Genomic DNA, 12,056 nt, shown 5'->3' with positions numbered 1-12,056 from the left:
TTTCTTTCTTTCTTTCTTTCTTTCTTTCTTTCTTTCTTTCTTTCTTTCTTTCTTTCTTTCTTTCTTTCTTTCTTTCTTTCTTTCTTTCTTTCTTTCTTTCTTTCTTTCTTTCTTTCTTTCTTTCTTTCTTTCTTTCTTTCTTTCTTTCTTTCTTTCTTTCTTTCTTTCTTTCTTTCTTTCTTTCTTTCTTTCTCTCTTCCTTCCTTCCTTCCTTCCTTCCTTCCTTCCTTCCTTCCTTCCTTCCTTCCTTCCTTCCTTTTTTATCTTCCTTTCCTTCCTTCCGTTCCTTCTTTCATTCCTTCCACCTTCCTTTTCCTTCTTTTCTTTCTTTATCTTTCTTCTTCCCTCCTTCTCTCCCCTCCCTCCTCCCTTGAACATCAATATTGGATGGTGACATGTATGCCCACACAAAGACCAATTCCAATCACTAAAAGAAATTTATATTTATCTCTAACAATTACTGTACATGATACATATCCATATTATTATAATATATTAGAAATTAAAAATCAACTATACAGCATGTTGACAACTATATCCATGTTGGTAAAATTTTCCTGTTTACCAGATCATTGGTAAAGAACACAGGATCGGGAAAATAGTGTCTCTTAATAAAACATGTCAGAATAAAGAAAAAAAACGCTCTTGATGGAAGATAATAACAACCCAAACAAATGTTCTCCCTTATCGGTTCCAAAGTATCAGTTGCAATCAAATATCTCATCTGGGGTCTGTTCTTTCCTTCTCTTTTCATTATAAATCAAGTTTTTTTCTAGCCTAGCACCATGGTTGACTGAAAATAAATTCAGGTATATGCAAGACTTCTTTTAATTTACAAATGTGTATCATAAGAATCATTCATTGTATGCACAACTTACCAAATTCACTCTCTCTAATTTATTTTTCTCTGCTGCAAAAATATCACACAGAATGCTGCCTTGCACATATTCAAAACATCTTGTTGATTTTAGATGTACACACTGATTCTGCTGATCCTACTTTGTGCCAAAAGTACATAATTTCCAGTTTCAACCATCATAGCTACATTTTAGCAATCTAAACTGTGTACACTTCACTAATGGTTTTAGAAAGATTAAAATAATAATGTAAACTCATATTTCGCTTCTCCACTTTGTTTGGAAGGAGTTGATACCCACTCACTGCCTGATCCTCTGGGTCTGTTTTCTTCTAATCATCTTCCAACTTTCTTTCTCTCAATTTAAGGCACTTGCATCACGAGCAGAGAGCATTTACTGCAGTACTCTAAGCTGGTTCTATATTTGGGTGGTTGTATTTTCTAGGTGATTATCCTGCTATAAACTACTCTGATAGTATACTTCTCTGTTAGGAAAGCTTTTAGCTCTATTTCTTTTAGTTACTTAAACTGAAGGAAATTGTGTTCTCATTATTATTCTATTAGCCTTCAAAATAATCAGGATATGTTGCACGTACTTCCTTTTGTGCTGTTCTCCAAAAGTAACCATATCCCTCCTATTGTAGTCAACATAAAGCCCGTAACAACTGTATTCTATGAATTTCAACCCATGTGCAAATAATTCCACAACTTCAAGTCACTATTCCATCAGAAAAACTGGACTTTCCCAAATAGGTACAAGCAATAACATATACTTTGCATGTAAAGCCATTACATTGCAGTTTTCCAAGCACTTTGACAAGTTACTCTTAGGATTATTAACTCTAAAAAGATATTACTCAACTGAATGTCTATAAATGTCTTCCCTAATCAGCAAACAATGATGTAATCTACTTCTGTAGATATAACCGTGTCATAAGTTCTTTTAAAGACTCCAGAATTACTTTTTCCTGTAGAAATGAGATTAGCTTTAATGCATGAGAATATTTTGCATCATCCACTGCTCTGTAAGGCTTTTAATTTCAGTAAAAGCAATATATTTAAGAAAAACTATTCTGACTGACAGTATGGATATGCTTCTTCATAATGTTTCCTTTCAGTTGTATGTGTGAACTATGCATTATTCTAGCAGAGGCTACACAATCTCTTTCCTCTGAGACTGTCAAGTTAATACACAGGATAAAAAGACATTATAAATGTCAGTTCTCTCAATAGCATTTTATAGATACTGCCCAAATATTGGATTAATCTCTTATACTAAGCTGTTCCGGGAAAGTCCCAGAAGCTGTTTTGTTCTCTCCTAACTTCTTTTGTGAAAAGCCTTACTTTGCATCTTATTTTAGGTTCTGTTCTATTTCCCTTTACGAAGCTCTCATCTTTTTTTCAGATCCTACTTCAACTTCTTTTGCTAAGTTCAACACTGTTTCAACTTGTGTTTTACCTCCCTTGATGATCTCTGATTCCTGCAGGTATATCCTCCAATATTTTCCTCTTGATTCAAAACAATTGTCAGCTCATATATGCCCTTGTACAACACTATTGACACAGATAATTTACTTGGAATCTTGTAGAGAAATCTGAGCTGAATAACGGCTTTGATATGATTCAAAGTGAAGAAATAGTGCATGCGTAGTGCCTTCTCTCCCTGAATAAGGCAGAGGACAGAAACCAAAAGACAATTTACTTACTTCCTTGCCTCTTTACATCCATCATTTATCTTCTACATTTAAAGTCTAGAATTCTGTTTCTGAATGCATAATTGTTTTAATTTTTTTTCTCCCCTGGTGCTTATGTTGATTCTCTGACTTACACATAAGTAAAATAACTTCTAGAGTAGCTTGGTCTCTCTGATTCCTATCAATTTGGCATTTCCATATTCAGATAAATTTTTGGGGCATGCTTCACAAATTTGCATGTGGATTATTCAAGGATTTTAAACTATCACTAAGATTTTATTTTCTCCACACTAAACCTAAATGGTAGGTGGTCTTCACCCTCAAAATAACAAAAGGTTTATATATCAGAAAATACAAGATGCCAAAAAAAGCAGCAGGACTGAAGTTCAGTCCTTTGTGGCACTTACAGATCTACAGAATATGTTCAGTAATACAAGAGCTACAATAGAACAGGGTGGAAAAAGTGGTATGAATCAAAACTAGTTGTTCAAAGACAGAATGAATAGAATCATAATTTCTTCAGGACGTGTCCATTTCATAGAAATGATTACTGAAATAATGAAAATTACAAAGATGTTATTAAAGTAGAAGTAAATATATAGAACATACAAATCTGTATTTGATAATAGTAGATAACTCTTTATCTAAGATATCCCAGTAAAGTTTATTTCTTAAGCTTCCTTACCATGTGCTTGATTTAAAGTACTGGACACAACTTTCCCCATACAATGATTTATAAACACAATGATACTATAAACACAGATAAAATCAGTACCAAATATAACAGCTACCTGACACAAAATAAAAGTATACTCATATTGATCACAAAATGATAAATTCTTATTTAAAATAAAGTTTAAATAAATATTTGTCTTAGAAAAAAGTAAGCAGAACAATCTTACAGTATTACATAAGTTCCTTGTGCAGTACTGACAGTCTTTGTACCATTTTCTATTCCCATCTATTCTGAAATCTAAAGCCAGATCCTCAGCTCACGTTTCAAAATGTAGTTGGTTTTTAATCTTTTAATTAAAGTTTTGTATCTAGTAAAGAACACCTGAACGGGAAAATATTTACAGGATTGGAATTGCCATTCAAAGGCCCATTCTACATGGTTAATTCAATATTTGTTTTGTCTATGACACTGTATGGAATCTTTCCTCCTCTTTTAACAGTCTCAGTGATTAGCCCTCTCACTATAGAAGCATTTGTTAATGCAAGCCTTGCACTACTAGAACCTCATTCTCTACAGAGAAACATCAACATCTTTAAAACATTTTTTTTTATAAAATAAAGTGTTGTGAAAAGTACTTCTTTTGTTGTTGTTGAGCATGTGGAAGGCAACATGTAAGAGAAATTTATCATATGAAATGTCTAATTTTTATAAAGTAACTGCTGTTTCCTATTTGAAAAATATAAAAAAAATTCCACAAACATTGACAGAATATGTATTTTTCCAAAGTGGGAAAAAAAGAATGAGGAAAAATGTTAGCAATGTAGAGACAGAAACAGTATACTGGGCAGCAACTATGCTACTACAGCAACTAAGATTAATGAACAGAAAACAAATGGTTGACATATCACCTACCCATGGGAGTTCCAACGCCGTAACCTTTGGAGTCTATAAGGCCTCCAATCTGGGTTAGGTTACAGTTCCTCTGTGTGACAAACTCAATGGTTGTCGACTCCATTAAAAATGCATAATCAGAGGTAAGCACACGTTGGATACCTTCTTCATTACTTTTGACAAGTACTGACTGCCTTCTGCTACTCATGAAGGCCCACATCTTGTCGTAAGTGGAGATTTTGGATTTCTGAAAGACAAACATTAGATGCAACATGAATATGAATAACACGTCTGTAAGAGTGAAAACAAATTCTCAGTTTGCACTTTGCTCTCTTATCAGACTTTACTACCTGTTAGTTTTTACCAAGGCATTCTTCTAAGGGTACCTGTGCCTTTCATCTCATCTGTACTTTTCATCTTCACTGTATAAAAAAAAAAACAGCTGGACAGATTCTCAAATGTGCAATATCTGTTGTTTATCTGTTTTTTTATTGTTCATATGTTTTATATGTGGAAAACTATTAAATATTTCACTGTAGCCAAGATAATCAACAACCTTATTGAGTTTTACAGAAGAATCTGTGGATTCTGGCACAACTGAAATTTCACTGATTTCAATTTCTCAGCTGAACAGTTCTGAACACTTAACATACAGTGTGGCAATCTGAAGTAATCAAAGCAATTACAGATGGCAGTATATGGAGAAAACATTTTTGAAGAAGAGGGTACATGACAAAAATACTTGGCGACAGATTTCAGGTAAGACATACTGTCACTCTCTGGTCACATTAATCTAGCTTGTCTTTCATAAATTGCCTACTAAATATTCCCAGAATACAAAGAAATGTTGTGGTAGAAAGAAAGTCAGGAATCTAGGACAAAGGTATCAGTAGTTTGGAAGAAAATGATGCTGTGCAACTACAGAGGAGTTGCTTCCCTTTTTTCACCTCAGTAATTACTTTCCCTCATTTTTGTAAAACACAGTGCTTAAGAGCTCGTAACGACTGGATAAACTGAAGGTATTAGAAGTACTGAACATTTTATATCAAATTTGTCCCATCTGTTTAATAACATTTCAAACTCAAAATGTATCAGAAAAAGATCTATAATGTTAAATCTAACCTAGTAAATAAAACATAGAAATACAATGTGAGCACTAGTATTATCAGACTTTTTACGGAGTCTTTCCTGTTTTAATGTCAGCCCTAAACATAATTCTGCCATGAGCTCTGGTGGAAATACTAAAAAAAGATTGACACTGCAAACCTTTTTGAAGTTCAGTTGACTGACAGCCAGAAATTTTGCCCCAGAAGAGAATTAACAGTATATGTGGAATAAAAAGAACATTTATTTAGAAAAAAGAGATTATTGTCCCCCTGCTGAGACACAATCCAGGAGTTATTTCACTCTGCCTGGGGACTTAGCCAATCGAGCATTTGAACTAAGTCTAGTGTCAGTGCTAAAAAACTGAAGACTTTTAGGGTTCTGTATTATGTGATTGTTACTGTATTGAACATAGTCTGGGGCTGATTGCAAAAGATCTTAGTAAAAATGAAAGGGGAAAGTATTCTTTAGAATATACTGTGAATACATAGAATAGAGAAGACCAGACAGCTACAGTCTGTCCTCATAAGGTTTGCTTTTTACATCAAATAATTCTTGCAAGCATTTAATACTGCATTTTAGCATAGAGTACTTTAAACAATGCACATCAGCTCTGTAGGAATCCAAATTACCATGTAATACAGGAAGGGTGGAAAAAATGTTTTTCAATATTTGAAAATTTTACCAAGAACCTATATTTAAGTCTTTTGTCACAAAGTCTTTATCCCAGTAAATGTTTTAGCGACTATAAATAGTCTGAATATAAAACATTGGTAAAGAAAACAATTTCAGTAAATGGTTAGATACACATTGCAGACATATGTTGAGGGGAAAAAGAAAAAAAAAGGAAAAGACAAAACCAAATGAGCTATAACAAAAAAGAAAGAATGAACTGTAATACATATGTATTTCTAGATTTCTATAGAGAAAAAAATTACCTCCAGCATGAAAACATGTTAGCAAGGGCAATTGGTTGGTCTCTACTGAAGCATTAGAGCATGTGAAAAAAATACTATATCCTCTAAAGGACAGAGTGTTCATATTATGATGACTGATTTAATCAGCTAGGATGAAGCTATTATTGAATAGAAAGGAAAAAATGGCATCAACAAAATCAGAGAAAGCTCCTGTACAGGACAGCTCATTTACTGGAATAATTAAAACAAAAACATTAAAAAGGTCTACACATGATTAATGAGACTGTAAAAGAGAACATAAAATCTAAAATATCAGTGCACATGGCTCACCACGGTAAAGCCAACAGGGGTGACAGAAGTACAGAGAAATATCTCAGTTTTCTCATATAGGCAGAACAGTACAATGCCTTTGCATTACTTTCTTCCAACTCTAAAAACTGAAACGCTGCCAGAAAAAATGCTCTTCTACTTGTGATCCCTAAATTCTAATTAGTGTTCAGAAATTCTTACCAAAGAAAAAGGATATAGTACAGGCTAAGGATTTTTAATATTTTTTTTAAATGCACAACAAAATTTTTTTTTTTATCTCAAAATAAATTAAAAAACACTCCATCATTTGATTTAGGAAAATACAACCACAAATAGTTTTCCTGTGTTTGGCAAAATACTCAGCAGACTCATTGATGAAAATCAAGAAGCCAGAACAATCAAAAGCATCAGGAGCCCTTTGACATCGAACTAAAGAGAATGGCACTCCAATATATACATATTGCTTCTTGTGGTTATGACTGTATCATTCATACTATTAGAAGCAGATGCTCCAATTTTCATTATGTTTCAATCTTCTTTCACTGTGTGCAAATCAATCTGGTTAATCAACTTATATAGTCTGTCAATGAAGTGTATTATTTTATCTGGGTTAGTTCACCATATTGTTTCCTCTAACTGGAAATCACTGTCTGGAAATCCAACCTAACTTGAAATCAACCAGAAATGATGTCTGTATAAGGTAACCTGTGGTGACATGATTTATCATGCTTGTGTTCCCTCAGTAACGCTGAAGACAATGCACAGTAGTAAGAAAGCTGCTTTGCAGCATTTGAATTTCACTGGAATAAAAAAAAAGAGAACTAACTAATAGGAAAGCTGGAAATGAAAAGATTAGGCAAATCTAGAAACTCATTTACCTGATGCATAAAATGGTAGCTCTCACAATGACATTCAGAGGATACTGTCAGTGTCATACTCAACATTCATAAATTAAACGTCATTGCAAGATAACTGTGCATGTCATGGACCACAAATGGAGCCATGACAAAGCCTCCAAGTTAGTCATAGTCAAACGCTATGTACAAATATGAGTCTGGAAACAGAATGAATCATTGTCAGTAACGTGTTACTTACTGTTTCATCCTGACTCACTGGCTAGGAAAGACAAATATCTGAGCAGTGTGACTCCGGACCACAAGGTTAGAAAAATATCAGGATGTTGAATAAATGCCAGAATAAACAAGGATCAAAGGACAGGGAAGCAGACCTCATGATACAAGTCAGGAGTGGATAAATGCACAGTAAAATATGCCAGGCAAAGTATGACATTTTTCTACAAAGGAAAATTACAGATTCATTAATGGAGATTTTTATTTTAATGATGGCTTAGAACTTCTTTTCCTGGCTTCTAAAAGCAGTTAGGTGCCACAGAAAATGCTTCAGCTTTGCTTGCATCCATGCATATTTAAACTCAAAAGAGGCTGTAATAACTAAGGAAAGATTAAAGGTAATTAAAATTAAATTTTTAGAAAAAAATAAGCTAAAAAAATTTTGTAACACAGTGCTTATATATTTTATGAAAGCACTCTCCACCACATAAGAATTAAATCATCACAATCTTTATGTCAGAAAAAAGCCCTACAGACTCCCATCCTACTATAGTGTTTTCCATTTATGACACAGCCTATGACATCTTTGTGACTTCTGTTATCCTGAGCATTGCATGCATAGTCAACACAGTGTAATATTCTAAACGTTGATTCACAGATCCTTTTAAAGCCAAAGGAACAAATTTGCACATTAATTCTGTCCTTCAGTAACACACAGACTATGAAATGTCACTCCTGAATGAATTCACAAAGTTCATCACTTATGTGTTTGCATTAACAAAAAGAATAACGTATGAAGAGAGATTTCATAAAGACCAATTTTTCTAAACTTTAGCAGAGGTGCCCAACATGGTCTCTCACAGCATCCTTGATGACAGTTTGGAAGGACAAGGACTGGACAGATGGAGCAGCTACAGGTGGAGAACTGGTAAAGATATTAATCTTTAAAAGTAGTAGTCAAGAGCTTAAGGACCGTTTAGCATCTTGTCAGGTGCTGAGTACCTCAAAGGTCAGTCCTAGACCCGATACTACTCAATATCTTTCTAAACAGTTTGGAAAATGGTATTCAAGGACCCCTCATCAAGTTTGTGGATGACACAAAATGGGGAGGAGAGGTAGAAACACTGAAAAAAAGCATTACCATGAAGGTAGACCACAAGAGGCTTGAAAATTAGTATAACAAGAATTTCATGAAGTTGTGTAAGGTTTGCGTGGGTAGGTTTTCATAGCGGGGGGGCTACAGGGGTGGCTTCTGTGAGAAGCTGCCAGAAGCTTCCCCCATATCCAACAGAGCCAATGCCAGATGGCTCCAAGATGGACCCACTGCTGGCCAAGGCCAAGCCAAACAGGAATGATAGTAAAACCTCTATGACACCTTATGAAAAAAAAAAAAAAGAAAAAAAGTTGAAAATTGTATCCAGAGAAGAGCAGAGTGAGAACATGTGAATAGCAACCCAGACACCAAGGTCAGTGGAGAAGTAGGGGGAGGAGGTGCTCAAGGCACCAGGGCTGAGGTTCCCCTGCAGCCCATGGTGCAGATCATGGTGGAGTAACTGCTCCCCTGCAGCCCATGAAGGACCATCGGGGTGCAGAGATCCACCCGCAGCCCATGGAGGAGCCCATGCTGGAGCAGGTGGATGCCTGAAGGAGGCTGTAACCCTGTGGGAGGCCCATGATGGAGCAGGGTCCTGGCAGGGACCTGATGACCCATGGAGAGAGGAGCCCACACTGGAGCAGGTTTTGTTGGTATGATTTTTGGCCCTGTGGGGGACCCACACAGGAGCAGCCTGTGCCTGAAGGACTTCACCCCGTGGAAAAGTGACCTACATTGCAGCAGCTTCATGAAGGACTGTTACCCGTGGGATGGACTCACACCAGAGAAGTTCATGAAGGACTGTCTCCCATGTGAAGGACCCCAAGGGGAACAGGGGTCCCTGAGCAGCAGAAGAAACAACCTGTGATGAGCTGACCCTAAACCCCATTCTCTGTATCCTTGTGCCGCCGGTAGGAGAGGAGATAGAACTTGGGAAGGAGGGAAGAGTGAGGGGAAGATGTTTTAAGATTTATTTTACTTCTCATTCTCCTTCTCTGATTCTGTTGGTTATAAATTTAATTAATAACCCCACTTTGAGTCTGTTTTGCCCATGATGGTAATCTTTGAGTGATCTCTCCCAGTCCTTATCCTTATCATTATATTTTATCTCCTCTGCTCAGTTGCAGAGGGGAGTGAGAGGGTGGCTTTAGTGGTTACCTGACATACAGCCAGGGTCAACCCACTACAGAGGTTTAAGAAAGATAAATGCAAAGTCTACTGGAAGAAAGTAATCCCAAACATTCATCCTGGCTGGGAATTGACTGATGGGAGTGTACTTCAGCTGAAAATGATTTATGGTCCCAAGAAGACAGCTGGAAGAACATAAGTAAGTAGCCCATCTTTGCAGCAGGAAAGCAAACTGCAGGCCAGATCAGCAAGACTATAGCCAACAGAACAAGGGATGTGATTAATGCACAATACTTGGCACTTTTCAAGCTGCACCAGGAATGCCATGTCCAGTTTTGGTCCCCTGAATTCAAAGAATGATGTTAACATTGGAGAGTCTCCATCAAGGTGATCAGAAGATTGGAGACCTTAATCTACAAAGAAAGATTTATGGAAATGGTGTTGTTCCTAGAATGGAAGGCCTACAGAGAATATAATCACCTTCTTCCATTACCTAAAGAGAATGTAGGGAGAGAATTTGAAGGTACTCGCTTCATTAGAACGCGCAGGAACAGCATAAGAGGCCATGGCTCAAGCTGCTGATGGGAAGTTATTTGTGGATATAAGGAAAAAATTTTTCATCATGAGAAAAACTAATCATTGGAACGTGGAGCCAAGAGAAGCAGCAGAATCAGCTCACTGGAAGTATTTGATACAGTGACTCTGAATAAATTTACCTAAGATCATGCTTTCAATTAGGAAAACAGATCTAATCCAAGAAGAGAAAGGAATGCCTAGAGATCCCTTCCAACTTTGAGTTTTCATTGGTTTCTTTGATTCTTTGAAACTTGAGTAGAACTCATCCCAGCTGATTCATACATAAGCCTTTGGAAATCCTGAACACCAGTAGAGGAGTCCAAACTTAACTGCGCATACAGTAAGTTATTTTATTCATTCCTTATTCTTTTTGTAAGTTTGACATTTTCTTTTGACACATGCCCTAAATCTACATAGTTGTGAAATAATCTAGAAAATGCATTTCTGATGTTCTTAATAATAGCAAAAGCACTAATGTATCTCAAGATTTTTTCCTAAACAAAAGAAGGCTAGATGTCAAACTTAGGTGAAGAAAACATTTGAGCCAATCCTCTTATGGCTCGTAGATGTTCTAAAACGTCTGGGATATGTCTCCAGTATTTTAGGCCACAGAGGATTAGTATCATTAATAGACAAATAAACAATGTTAATTAATTGAACACATTTCAAATCATAGTATGACAAGCTTAAAACTGAGAGAACAAACTAACAGCCTAAGGTAAAGAATGTTTTAGGAATTCTGTAATTCTCCTGAAGTGTTACAAATTCACCAAAATTCAAAGATAAGGCTAACTGAAAGAATTCAAACACTTGCACAAATGAAAATAAATTGTAAATAAACATAAACAGACTGTTCACCTGCCTGAAGTGTCATCAAATGCAAATTTGTAAAGATTGATTGTTAATGTTCAAATACCTATCAATGACTAGTGATGTGTTTGTTCTGCTGGACACTTTGTTGTTTCTGTAATTTATATCTGTGTACATTGATCCACCTCTCCAAGTTCTTAATATAAAACTGTTTTCTCCAAGTAACTCAGTGTTTCTGAAGTGGACAACTATGATTCATTACTAGGACTTCTGAGCTGAGCAATAATATAAGGAAATAATTATATATATCAGAATCACTCACAGGAATCAGAATAAAAGATGACAGTTCTTATTAATTTTTTAGCTTTACACAGTATCACTACATGTGTTCTTGCAGTTATTTTATTTTAAATAATAAATTAAATATTTTTTAATTACTGAAATAATTTCTACTTTCTTCTAAGCCTTAGTTAAGTCTACACTTCAAAAGTAAGTGCTGTTTTTTGACCCAGCAGAAGCAGTATAATCACCAATTTTGACATAGCTGAGCACACTATGTGTAAAACACAATTTGGTCTTAACTGCATATCTGCACCTGATGCCTCCAAAGGATAATAGGATGCCATAGACAATCCAGACTCTGCATTCAGATAGATGTAGTGCAGTTTTGAATCACTGCTATAGGATAAGGCATAGCTTTTAGAGAGCACAGTGCTAATCACTAGCATGATAAGTATACTGAAAATATTGCACATTCTTCCACCTGTGCTGGACAGAAGTCCAGACTTAAATCAGCTTAGCTGTTTTCTATCACCCAACAGACAAACATTTCAAGTGAACTTCTGAGGACCACCTAATTTTCTTAACAGTTTAGCAACTAGTTATAAAACTTATTTCTTCAGTACCATATTGTCATTATTGTCTCCTAGAAC

The 12,056-nt window shown here is 35.7% G+C and overlaps 1 protein-coding gene across 5 annotated transcripts in view; it reads right to left on the bottom strand.

The window, feature by feature from the left end:
- The window catches only part of GRIK2 (glutamate ionotropic receptor kainate type subunit 2), a 356,823-nt gene that overhangs the window by 31,319 nt on the left and 313,448 nt on the right, over positions 1–12,056 (bottom strand). For all 5 annotated transcript variants that reach the window (XM_027881458.1, XM_027881457.1, XM_027881460.1 and 2 more), the window contains one exon: positions 4,139–4,364. In XM_027881458.1, coding sequence (XP_027737259.1) covers positions 4,139–4,364 — 226 coding nt within the window. The remainder of the gene's footprint in view (positions 1–4,138; positions 4,365–12,056) is intronic.

This window comes from Empidonax traillii, unplaced genomic scaffold (genome assembly GCF_003031625.1).
Source record: "Empidonax traillii isolate 1590-97213 ecotype Southwest subspecies unplaced genomic scaffold, ASM303162v1 scaffold89:size1181294, whole genome shotgun sequence".
In the NCBI taxonomy this organism is placed as follows: domain Eukaryota; kingdom Metazoa; phylum Chordata; class Aves; order Passeriformes; family Tyrannidae; genus Empidonax; species Empidonax traillii.
Note: the sequence above shows the minus strand (reverse complement) of the source record. Positions and strands in the feature narration are given on the sequence as shown.